The sequence below is a fragment of the Palaemon carinicauda genome, chromosome 1 (genome assembly GCF_036898095.1).
Source record: "Palaemon carinicauda isolate YSFRI2023 chromosome 1, ASM3689809v2, whole genome shotgun sequence".
Taxonomy (NCBI): Eukaryota; Metazoa; Arthropoda; class Malacostraca; order Decapoda; family Palaemonidae; genus Palaemon; species Palaemon carinicauda.
Window position 1 is genome coordinate 250,474,830 of NC_090725.1, and position 13,204 is coordinate 250,488,033.

The 13,204-nt window shown below is 50.8% G+C and overlaps 1 protein-coding gene across 2 annotated transcripts in view; it reads right to left on the reverse strand.

Annotated features, from left to right (window-relative positions):
- Nucleotides 1-13,204, reverse strand: part of LOC137655090 (serine-rich adhesin for platelets-like) — a 258,167-nt gene that overhangs the window by 192,814 nt on the left and 52,149 nt on the right. For both annotated transcript variants that reach the window (XM_068388991.1, XM_068388984.1), the window contains exon 2: nt 8,452-11,454. In XM_068388991.1, coding sequence (XP_068245092.1) covers nt 8,452-11,449 — 2,998 coding nt within the window. In that variant the 5' untranslated portion in view covers nt 11,450-11,454. The remainder of the gene's footprint in view (nt 1-8,451; nt 11,455-13,204) is intronic.

Sequence of the window (13,204 nt, forward strand, 5' to 3'; positions counted from 1 at the left end):
GGGTGACTTACCCCTTAGGAAGGGTGGAAAGTCCCCAGCCTTACTGACTTCGGCTTGCCCGGGGGCTCGATCCCTTAGTGAGCAGCACTAGAGAGAGGGAGCCCCTGTACCTCACAGGTTCCTAGCATCGCTAGGAACGAGTGGCCTACATAAGTAGTGTGAGGAGGAGAGTGTGACTCGTCCTATGAAGTTGACCTTGAGACCTTCAGATAGGAATTCTAGGATAGGACGTTCCCCATACCACCTCGTCAGGGTATGGGAGACGCAACAGTATAAAGCTTAATACTAGGAGCACAAAGAAGCATGGGTTACCTGCAGAGGTCGAGGTCAGCTATGCGAGGACCAGGATGCTGCTTCCCCAAGAGAGGGGAGAATGAAGAAAGAAGTAAGGGTCAGACATACTCTTTCATTCACACAGACTAAGACCGGGTAACAACGCCCTCAACCTACTGCTACTTGTCCAAAAAGGAGCCTGAGGTTAGACCAGCTGTTGTGCAGCCACCACAGGGCCGATAGAGAACGTATCGAGGCTCCTGTGGGTCACGTCTTGCAGGTAGTGGGCTGTGAAGGTCGTTTGACGCTTCCAGACCCCCGCTTGAAGTACCTGCGTCACAGAGAAGTTTCTCTTGAAGGCCAGGGATGTAGCAATACCCCTGACATCGTGGGCCCGAGGGCGACGTGACGGAGGAGGGTCAGGATTCAGGGCATGGTGGATAACCCTTCGAATCCAAGCAGAGATGGTGTTCCTTGTGACCCTCCTCTTTGTCCTGCCTGTGCTCACAAACAAAGCTCGCACATGAGGACGGACTGCAGCCGTTCTCTTCAAGTAGTACCTCAGACACCTCACTGGGCATAGTAGCAGCTGGTCTGGGTCGTTTGTTACAGAACGGAGACTCGCGATCCTGAAAGAGTCGAACCGAGGATCCGGCACTCCAGGATTCTTAGTCTTGGCCACAAACTCAGGGACGAACCTGAACGTTACCTCCCCCCATCCCCTTGAATGGGCGATGTCGTACGAGAGACCATGAAGTTCACTAACTCGCTTGGCCGAGGCCAAGGCGAGTAGGAAAGCCGTCTTCCAAGACAGGTGGCGATCGGAGGCCTGGTGTAATGGCTCGAAGGGAGGTCTCTTGAGAGACCTGAGAACTCGAACCACGTTCCAAGGAGGGGGTCTCACTTCCGACTGGGGGCAGGTAAGCTCATAGCTACATATGAGTAAAGAGAGTTCTAGCGATGAAGAAATATCCACGCCCTTCAATCTGAAGGCCAAGCTTAAGGCTGAGCGATAGCCTTTCACTGCCGAGACAGAAAGGCGCATTTCTTCTCGCAGATACACAAGGAAGTCCGCTATTGCTGGAATAGTGGCATCGAGTGGAGAGATACCCCTTCCACGACACCAACCACAAAAGACTCTCCACTTCGCTTGGTAGACTCCCTCAGAGGACCTTCGCAGGTGCCGAGACATTCTCTCCGCAACCTGTTGCGAAAAGCCTCTCTCCGCGAGGAGACGCTGGATAGTCTCCAGGCGTGAAGCCGAAGCGAGGCTACGGCCCTGTGAGGGACACCGGAGTGGGGTTGTCTGAGAAGCTCGTGTCGTGGAGGAAGCTCCCTTGGGAGTTCCGTCAGGAGTTGCAGAAGGTCCGGAAACCATTCCGCGTGATGCCATAGCGGAGCTACTAGAGTCATGGAACAGTTGACCGATAGTTTGGTCCTGTTGAGCACCCTTCTCATCAGACAGAATGGTGGGAAGACGTACACGTCGATGTTGTCCCACCGTTGCTGGAAAGCATCTTGCCAGAGTGCCTTGGGGTCCGGGACTGGTGAGCAGTACAGGGGCAGCTTGAAGTTCAAGGCTGTCGCGAACAAGTCCACCGTCGGGGAACCCCACAAAGTCAGGACTTTGTTGGCTATCTGAGGATCCAAAGACCACTCGGTACTCACTATCTGCGAAGCCCTGCTCAGACTGTCGGCGAGCACATTCCTCTTGCCAGGAATGAAGCGAGCTGATAGTGTTATCGAGTGGGTTTCGGTCCACCTCAGAGTCTCTACTGCAAGATGGGATAGCTGTTGCGAAAAAGTGCCTCCCTGCTTGTTGATATAAGCCACTACCGTGGTGTTGTCGCTCATCACCACCACGGAGTGACCCGCCAGGAACGGTTGGAACTGTTGAAGGGCCAGAAAGACGGCCTTCAATTCTAGCAGGTTGATGTGTAGGCACTTTTCTGATTCTGACCAAAGGCCTGAGGCCCTCTGGTTCAGAACGTGCGCCACCCACCCTTCTTTTGACGCGTCCGAAAACAGAGTCAATTCCGGGGGGAGGACGAGAAGACTCACTCCCTTTCGCAGGTTCTCGTCGGCCAGCCACCACCGCAAGTCCGTCTGTTCCAGAGACCCCATTGGGATCAGAGTGTCCGGGGAATCGGATCCTTGATTCCACCGGGACTTGAGCCGCCATTGAAGGGATCTCATCCTGAGGCGGCTGTTTGGAACCAGACGGGCCAGGGAGGATAGGTGGCCCAAGAGACGCAACCACGATTGGGCGGGGAGTTCTTTTCGCCTGAGGAAAGGTTCCGCCACCCTCCTCAGCCTTGCTATCCGGTCGTCTGATGGAAAGGCTTTGTGGAGATTGGTGTCTATTAGCATGCCTAGATAAACCAGTCGTTGGGACGGCTGCAGAGAGGACTTCTCGAGGTTTACCACGATCCCCAGATCCTGGCAAAGATCTAGAAGCCTGTCTCGGTGTCGAAGAAGGGTCGACTCCGAGTCTGCTAGGATCAGCCAATCGTCTAGGTAACGAAGGAGACGAATGCCGTTCCTGTGCGCCCAAGTCGAAATCAGGGTGAACACTCTGGTGAACACCTGAGGAGCTGTGGAGAGACCGAAACACAGCACCTTGAACTGGTAGATCTTGTTGTCTAGGCAGAATCTCAGGTACTTCCTGGAAGACGGATGGATTGGGATCTGGAAGTACGCATCCTTTAGATCCAGTGTACACATGAAGTCTTGTGGTCTCACCGCAAGTCTGACCGTGTCTGCTGTCTCCATGCTGAACCGGGTTTGTTTGACAAACCTGTTCAGAGCCGAGAGATCGATGACGGGTCTCCAGCCTCCAGTAGCCTTCTTTACAAGAAAGAGTCGACTGAAGAAGCCTGGAGAGCCGTCCACGACCTCCTGGAGAGCACCCTTCTCGAACATGGTCTCGACTTCGGCCTGAAGGGCCAACCCCTTTGCCGATCCCATGGCATAGGAGCTCAACGACACTGGATTCGCTGTCAGGGGAGGTTGAGATGACGTGAACGGGACGCGATAACCTTGGCCGATCACTGAGACCGTCCAAGCATCGGCCCCGAGATGTTGCCACCTGCGGACGCAACGCTGAAGGCATCCCCCCCACAAGTGGATACGCAGGGGGACTGCCACCCCTAGGGCTTGCGGCCGCGGCCACCACCCCTAGAAGTCTTGCCTCCCCTGGAGGACTTACCGCCCCTCTTGACCTTGGCTGGAAAGGGCTGGGGCTTAGACACCACTTTCTTACCTGCCGGTGCCTGTTTGGGAGCCTTACGAGGCTGTTGCTGCTGTTGTGGCGGGGCTGGAGGCTTATAGGGCCGAGTTGTAAGGGCCCTGTGGAGGAGGGAGTCCGTGCTGGATTTCCTCCACCTCTCAGCCGTTCGCTCCAAGTCTTGAGGCTCAAACAGGCTCTCCCCCAGGAGGGAGGCATGTCGGAGCCTACACACATCTACGGCGGGGACCTTCGGATGGAATCTCTCGGACACAGCATCGCGACGCTTCAACACCGAGTTGGCCCACAGGGTGGTAACCTGGTGCGCCAAAAACTCGATGGAGCGGGTGCCCGAGAGCAAGAAGGTCTCTAGGGCCTTCCTATTGGTCTCCTTGGACAAGTCCTCCGATCGCAATAGGATGCCCAGAGATCCTAACCAGAAGTCCAGCCACGAAGTGGCCTGCATGGCACACTTAGCGACCTTCTCGTGGTTAAGGATCTCTGCCGCCGAGAACGACACCTGCCGGGCAGAGAGTTTCTCCAAGGGAACTCCCTTCGCCAGCTCCTCCACAGAGTGATGGAGAGGAAGAGCGAGGTTGTGCTCACCCAGGATCTCGAAATACCTCCTCTCCTGAAGGCGAGGAGGAGGAATGAGTTTGTTCCCGGCAGTGGAACGACTGGAGGAGGCAAGAAGTGCGAGCTGAGCATTGGCCCTAGCTCTGGCACTCTTCAGCCCCCGAGACCAGGGCAGAGCTGCACTGGTCTTAGGGGCCTTCCGAACGTCAAACACTTCATCCAGAATCGTGTCTTTGCCTTCACGGGGGGGGATGACTGGATCCGTAAGACTGTTAAGTTGCCTTATCAAGCTTAGGACCTGCCAGAAGGCATGTTCGGACTCTTGCTGTTCTCCTCCCTGCGGGCTGGCAGTTAAGTCTCCTGCCCCAGGAATCTCTTCCTGGGGTGATACGTGGACATTCCCCTGGGTAGTCGTGGGTTCCTGTCGAATCCTTGCAGAGGATTTATGGATGGTCTTGGAATCCTTGGGTTCCCTCCTAGGAGGGATACAGGATCCCAACAACGAGGTTCGAGGGGCCCCTTCCTCACGAGACGATTCTCCTGCCTGAAGCGAAGTCTCCCCCCCTGGTGCCGAGGGGAAGACTACCGCCCCACTGGACTCACCTGAGGACGGAAAGGCCTCGTCCACGGGAGAAGGAGAGAGTACTCGTGCAGGAGAGGGGACCCTCGAGACCGACCTCTTGGGAACCAACTTCGCCCTGGGGGAAGTCACCACGAAGTCCACTCCTCTCTTTCTCTTCAGCGTAGGAGAGACAGCCGCTGGTTTGTTACCCTGGCCGGCGAGTGCTGGTTTCATAACCCTCACTAACGCCCGTGCCAGCGGACCAAACCAAGTCTGCTGCTCAAAGGACACAGAGTCCGAAATCCTCGCTAAGGTGAAAGGGATCGGGCGATCCTTTGGAGTGGACACGACGGTACCTGCCTGAAAAGAAGGTGGGGAAGAATGCTGTAATGACCTGTCCTCGTCCTGCAATACCAACCTGTGCTTGGATGGAGGTGATCCCGAGTGCCGTCTAGGAGCACGCGTCCCTGCTGCTACCACCGGCTGTGGAATTCGCCGCGAACTATGGTCGCGCAAAGGCGAATGGTTGCGCGGGTGATCGCGCGGGCGCACAGGCGAGCGGTCGCGCGGGCGCGCAGGCGAGCGATCGCGCGGGCGCGCAGGCGAGCGATCGCGCGGGCGCGCAGGCGAGCGATCGCGCGGGCGTGCAGGCGAGTGGGCGTGAGGGTGGGCAGGTAAATGAACACGTGTCCGAGGCGACGAACGCAAGCGATGGCGCGACGGCGAGGGATCGTGCTGCCGCGTAGGTGAAGAAGATCGCTGGCGATAATGACCGCGTGATGGTAAGCGATGGCGAGCAGCATGTGTAGGTGAATCATCGCGCGCAAGAGGGCGGTCGTTCAGGGTTGTGCGATGAGGAGCAGCAAGCGTAAGCGGGCGATCGTGCAGGGTTGTGCGATGGCGAGCAGCATGCGCAGGTGAATGATCGCGTGAAAGGGTGCGATGGTGATCAGCATCCGCAGGAGGGCGATCGTTCAGGGTTGTGCGATGAGGAGCAGCATGCGTAAGCGGGCGATCGTGCAGGGTTGTGCGATGGCGAGCAGCATGCGCAGGTGAATGATCGCGTGAAAGGGTGCGATGGTGATCAGCATCCGCAGGAAGGCGATCGTTCAGGGTTGTGCGATGAGGAGCAGCATGCGTAAGCGGGAGATCGTGCAGGGTTGTGCGATGGCGAGCAGCATGCGCAGGTGAATGATCGCGTGAAAGGGTGCGATGGTGATCAGCATCCGCAGGAGGGCGATCGTTCAGGGTAGTGCGATGAGGAGCAGCATGCGTAAGCGGGCGATCATGCAGGGTCGTGCGATGGCGGGCAGCATGTGTAGGAGATCGCTGGCGAACTGGTGATCGCTGGCGAGCTGGTCATCGCTGGCGAGCTGGTGATCGCTGGCGAGCAGAAGGTCGACGCGTGTCCTGTGAGAGGACAGGTGGAGCGGCGCGTTCACGAGCAGGAACGGGAAGATCGCTGGCGCGTTGGCGAACATGTGTTTCTGACACACGCGCAGCACGATGTTGCGTAGCCACAGGACCAGGTGGATGGTGAGCAGGGAGTTCAGCAGGATCTAAAGGGTGGTCAGAGACCGCAGGGCGATGGTCCTCAAATGAGCGCTGACGCTCGGAAGAGAGCTGACGAGCAGGAGAGCGCTGGCGAGGGGGGCGAACATCAGGAGAGAGCCGACGAGCAGGAGAGTCTTGGCGAGCAGGAGATCGTCGACGAGCAGGAGATCGCTGGCGAGCAGGAGATCGCTGGCGAGCAGGAGATCGCTTGTGCGCTGGCCCTGCTCGCGTAAGGGAAGAATCCCTTAGCCCCGAAGGAACCGTTGCCCGTCGGGTGACGAGTTCTCCAGAAGGTGAAGATCCGGCAGGAGATGGTGAGCGGTCTGCAGAGAGGTTCAAGGAGGGCGGAGCAGTCGGTTGAGGCTGACGAGGAGAGTCCCCCCCGGAGGACGAAGACCCAAAAAGGCGCCTCTTAGTCCCCCTGTAAGGGGAAGGGAGGCCCTTGTGGCGTAGAGGGCGGTGAGCCTTACGGCGGAGGCGGCCTCGGGGGAGATCGTCGGGACCATCGGTCCTCCGAAGGGGAGTCTCCTTCAAAACACTTCCCTCAGAAGGAAGCTGGGCAGCAGTCGAGACCGAAGGACTCACTTCCCCCTTCGAAGGATGCACGGAAGGAGGAGGAGAGCCTAGAGCACCATCACCAGCAACAGCACCTGCGTCGGAAGGCCCAGCCACGTCGGAGGCCTCTGTCACCACGACGTCGACAATAGACAGAGGGTCTACCTCCGCTACCACCATCGACTGTTTAACAGCGGCCCCCAACGAGACAAGGTCAATAAGAGCGACCCTGGAGGGCAAGCCCTTAAGCCCCAGGGACGACCAAATCTGTAACAGATCATCACTGGATAAGGCATTATTATCAATAACCTCCCCCGGAGGAGGAGGGGGAACCGCCTCGCTATGGGAGGCGACGCCCTCTCCCCCCACCGAAGGTAGGGAAACAGAACAAGGGCCTGCGCTCCCACTCGGACGACTCTCCTTAGGAGGCGGACGAGGGGGAGCTTCGGAGGAGGTTTGGGCGGCGGAAGAAGAGTCCCGAGAACCTTCCTCCTTCAAGGCTAACCCCGGAGGAGAACGGTCTCTCTTGGACTTCTTCTTACGCCGACGGCCAAACCTCTCCCACTGGGAGGCAGACCACTCCCTGCACTCACGGCACATGTTATCCTGGTCGCACCGTCGGCCCCGACATTGAGGGCAGAGGGTGTGAGGATCCGTAATCACTTCCGACATGAAAGTCCCACAAGGACGGCCGGCAACTCCAGGGCATGTCCGCATATTAAATAAAAGAAAATAACTGAAGGTCAACTTCCAACCAATCACACAAGCTGAAAAGAAAAAGAAGAAAATTAAAGGCTGTCACGAAGGCGATGAACAGACACGTCTGATCACCGCCGAGCCAAAAGTGAAGTGAAGCAAGTCACCGGGGTGTGGAGGGGGGAGGGGTAGCAAGCTACCCTTCCCCACCCCCCGCTAACTAGCGCGGGGGTAATTAACCCTCGTTAAAAACTATTGGCTCGTCATTTCAGCTGCGCTAAAAGTAAAACCCTTTGTAAATAGCGTGGTTTGTATTTCGGTTACGGAACAATTACAAAATTAGTAACAATCCAAATAAGGAAGCCACAAAATGCCACTAACACCTGTAATTAGTTATACTGTAAAATTAACCAAAAAACACACAAAAAGAAGGAGCTAATGATAAAAAATTAGTGACTGAAAATTCAAAAGAGCGGTCGGTTGTTTACAGATTGCCCGCTCGTAAACAACTGACGACAATGGCATGTGAACTCTCGGTTTAGCAAAAAGTGTTGCCAACGGCAGAACAAAATAGAAGATAGCATTGTTGTCAATGTTGTTAAAATTGTGGCGGGTTCTTGGAATTCAGGGTTAGCTAAATTATCATGAGATATTTGAGATAATTCAGTCTTGAAAAAGTACTGACATTGCTAAACCTAGATATATGAGACACACATGAATAATTACGTAATTTATAAGCAATCAGTCTAGCCAGGGCAGGAAATTTGAAAGGGCCGAGAAGTTGCCTATTGGTGGATACCTCTCACAATTCCATAATTACCAATTAATAACCTGGTATTCAGATCTTAGCTTATTCATATCAAGGAATAAAATAAACATTGATAAAATAACAGGTTTATACTTCTTATTATCAACTAAAGATTATATACTGTATAAGCATTAATTATCTACTGTATTTAAATGTGCTGTACCTCAAAGAATCTAAAAAAGATTTATAATGTATGCTTACCCACATCATGTGAAATATCATCATGACTGAAAAGTGTGTTAACGCTCATGGTCTCAGCTTTGTAGTCACTTGGAGAGTTTGGAGTTACAGGATCAGAAGTTTCAGAATTCAAGTTTGAGGCATCTGTGTCATCAGCTCCTATTTCCCCAAACATCCTCATGATGACACTTGCTACACCATGCTTCAACTGACATTCTTCCTCAGTGGTTGAAGGCATGCCAATGAAAACAACATAGTCTTGTAATTTGTTATAATCCTGTACCTTTCTCATTGTTCCACTATCTAAAAGAGCCTGGATTTTCTCTCTTAGTCTGACAGACAATGCCTGAAGGGAATTATTGGAAGACTGGATTGATACTTGACTCTCTAACAACGACCTCTGAAGAGAGCTAGATGAACTACTGTCATCATTTTTCTTTTGTGCCTGACACAGATCTGATCTACTATTACTGCTTTTCAGGTTAAGTTTGGCTATATTTTCATGGTTCTTGGCATTTTCACTATTTTTTCTTGCCTTCAAATTCATTGGTTCCTCATCAGATACTAAATTGGAAGATGGGCAACTTTCTCCATCTGTATCTTTTATATCAGAGAGTGTTTCATCTGAGCTCCCATGAGATTTTGAACTACCTTCATTACTATTTAATAAAACCAGTTTTTCTCGACTTCCAGTGGCCGTAATTTTCGGTAATTCTTTTGACTGCAGCGGCTTCTTATTTTTCAAAGTTTGGTTGCGTTTACTTTCCACCTTTAGCATTTGGGAAGACACTGCAGCCATGCTAGTGGCAGTAGCAGTAACTGAGCTGCTTTCAGGCTTGGCTTTAAAACAAACTGCAGTAACAACAGAAGTACTGCTACCAGCAGCAACACTAGTACTTGAGACTGCATCACTTTGTTTTCCACTTGTGTCACCTGAATAGAGCAAGGATTGTTGGCTATTACTCCTTCTATATTCTGGAACAAGTCTTGAGGTCTGATTCAACTCCACTAAGCTACTTGCTTTACCTTCACTATTAAGCTCTTGAAGTATTTCATGAAGCCTTCCAAAAGTTTTCTTTGTTTTCTCAGTACTAATTCTGACTGGCAAATCTAACTTCCTTAAGTTCGAAGTGTTTGGTCGTCTTCTTGGCCTACGTCTAGGGCTATTTACAGGGCTTGAGAATCGTCGTTCAAAGTCTTCTTCACTTGATGACATTTTATATCTCTCTTTAGAGTGTTGTCCCCTGACCGACTTACAAAGTGTTGATGCTGTATTTTTTTCTGGATTTGACCGCTTGCTAAGGCTGGCAGTTCCAGCAGATTTGACAATAACCCCTTTAGCACTCTTTTTTGTTGTTTTCTGTTTATCTGATACATAAGTTGTCCCCTCTGGTTCTGTCCTTAATACAGAAGCATAACTTCCAAGAGCAATTCTTTCTAATGTACTTAATGAAGATGTAATCTGCTCAGGTGTGTTACCAGAATACCCAACATCTGCTCCAGAATCCCACTCTAGTCGTTTGCTTGAAGCTGCACTTGACACAGAAAGAACTGAAGGTGATGTTACTCTATCAGATGACTCTGGATGGTTGGTAGATTCAACAGATACCATGGAAGTTAAAGAAGCTTCTTGCTCACTAATTGTTGATCCCTGTGGGCACAAAGGTGGTTGACTTAAGAAATGATCACGGTCAACCAATATTTTTGCCTCTGAATTTGGTTCAAGCTCTAGTGATGCTATCATATCCTGCATTCTACCACGGATTGTATTCTGAAACCCTTTATATTTACCTCTAGGGGCAATTAGCCCACCCACAACAAAAGTAGGTTTGGGATTATGATGTAAATGGGCTGTTTCTAATACTTGTGATGGTGACAAATGAAGAGTATCATCAGTTTCACAACCCTGCACTTCTCCACGACTCATATCTAGCACTGTATTCACACTATCTGTATTTTCTGACTGACTCCCTAATGAACTAAGCTGGATATCAGAAGGCATGTTATCTCTCATTAATGTTAATCTTTTCTGTCCACCATCATCCTCAGACTCTTCCCCATCAGTTGAACCTAAATCTTTACGAGTAGCAGTTTGTACTTGTTCTTCACTCTGACCCACAACAGGTGGACGTATGTTAGTTTTAGCTTCAGTTTGACTTAAAATAACGCCACCTCCTTCAGCTCTAAAACGAAGATCAATTGCAGCATCAGGGGTATTTCTTTCCAAGTTCTCCGGCCCTATTCTAGCTGTAAGGATATTGTTTGCATACACTTGTGGATTAGGAGTAGCATTATCAGCACCTTCAACATTTCGGGAAGGACCAAGATCTTGAGCTACCCCTTCATCGGTAGTATTCCAATCAACTCCCTCTGTATCAGAACCACTACCTGTTCCGTAGTAAGCACAAACTCCACCAGGCACCATAAAACCTTCATCCCCTCCAGGTGAAAATATTAATTCATTCTTAGGTGACTGTGTAGTGTTCAAGTTCAGATCCAATGGTTGCCTGAAAACTCTTGACAAAGCTCCCATTCCAACAACAGGAGGGCAATCTGATCCAGGGGTTTCTCCTCTCTGATGTTTCCAATGACCATCTCTGTTTATATCCCGAGCATTTTGTCTAATTGCAGTATGTGTACTTTGAGAAGCACTTGCAGTGCTATATGTTCTACTGCCTTCTGGTTCTCTCTGAAGATAGAAATTGGTCTGAGATCTGTTGGGAAGAAAATTATTGGAGTTCAAAGGAGAGTCTACCGACGAAACACCTTCAATTTCTTCTCTTTGACCAAGGCTCAAATTGGGTGAGCCACCTTCTGAAATAACAGCAACCAATTGAGCTCCATCTGTGGCTGTCATTTCAGGAACCAAGGTAGTCCACAACTCACTATCTGTGTCATCCAAAACACTAACTTCTGTATCACTTGAAAGTATGCCTCCATGTTTACCAGAGACCCTCGAGCGAGACGGGCTGAGATATATCTCTGGCAAACCTTTCAAGTCTTCCTTACTGCTTGACATGACACCTGAAAAACAAAAGTTTTTTATTAAAAACTTCATATCACACACTGATAAATACTAACTATCAGGATGTTTTAATGGGAAAAATTTATACTATTTTGTAGTTTACTGTATTATGAAAATATGACAAATTCATAGATAATTTGTATTTTTCCTAACTATACAAACCTTAGCTATTTAATATGGGTATCACTTTCGATATACTGTAGCTGAAATGACGACCCATTAATTTTTAACGAGGGTTAACTACCCATACCACTAGTTAGCGGGGGTAGGGGAGGGTAGCTTGCTACCGGCCCCCTCACACACCTGTAATTGAACTCACTTTGCTTGGAGGTAGGACTTCAAGGGGGATAAGGCTGGCGGGTAAGTTTGCTTAAATAGCTAAGGTTTGTATAGTTAGGAAAAATACAAATTATCTACGAATTTGTCATCTGTTCCGTAACTGGAATACAAACCCCACTATTTAATAGGGGTGACTCACCCATTAGGAAGGGTGGATGTCCCAGCCAATCTGGCTTTTGGCTTTAACCGGGGGCTCCTTATCTGAGTGTATCAGTACTCAAAATATAAGGAGTCCCGGCACCTCGCTAAAACTTTGCTACGCAAGGTCCGCGGGCTACGCAAGCTGTGTGTTCAGGTATATAGAAGTGTGACTGTCCAGATAAAGTTATTCCGAGTTCTTTAGAAGGAAAAACTGTGTAACTAGGACTTTCCCAATACCACCTCGTCAGGGTATGGGGACGCAACAGTAATAGTCTTAATACTAGGTACACATGCAGAGAATCCAGGATGCTGCTTTCCCCAAGAAGAAAAGAATAAGGGCCAGTCAAACCTTTTCATTCACGCAGACTAAAACCGGGTAACAATGCCCTCAACCTTCTGCTACTTATCCAATAAGGAGCTTGAGGTTTTAAACCAGCTGTTGTGCAGCCACCAAAGGACCGATAGAGAACATATCGAGTCTCCTGTGGGTCATGTCTTGCAGGTAGTGGGATGTGAATGTGGTCTGACAATTCCACACCCCAGCTTGAAGAACATGCGTCACTGAGAAGTTTCTCTTGAATGCCAGGGATGTAGCTACGCCCCTGACATCATGAGCTCTGGGGCGACGTGAAGGAGGAGGGTCTGGATTCAGTGCACGGTCTATGACCTAGCGAATCCACGCTGAGATGGTGTTCTTGGTGACCCTCCTCTTGGGCCTGCCTGTGCTGACGAATAGTGCAGGCACACGAGGATGGGCTGCGTCTGTTCTGTTAAGACACAGCCTCAAACTCCTCACTGGGCATAGTAAGAGATGGTCAGGGTCATCTGTTACAGTACGGAGGCTAGAAATACGGAAGGAGTCGAATCGTGGATCCTCTACTCGCAGGTTCTGAGTCTTAGCAAAAAATTCAGAGACGAAGCTGAATGTTACCTCTCCACATCCCCTTGAACGGGCGATGTCGTATGAGAGACCATGAAATTCACTAACTCGCTTGGCCAAAGCCCAAGCTAGCAGGAACACAGTCTTCCAAGTCAGGTGCCGATCAGTTGCCTGGCATAATGGTTCATAGGAAGGTCTCTTAAGAGACCTGAGAACTCAAACCATGTTCCATGGGGGAGGTCTCACTTCTGACTGGGGGCAGGTAAGTTCATAGCTACGTATGAGTAAGGAAAGTTCTAGCGATGAAGAAATGTCCATTCCTCTCAGTCTGAAGGCCAGGCTTAAGGCTGAGCAATAGCCTTTTACTGCCAAGACTGACAGGCACATTT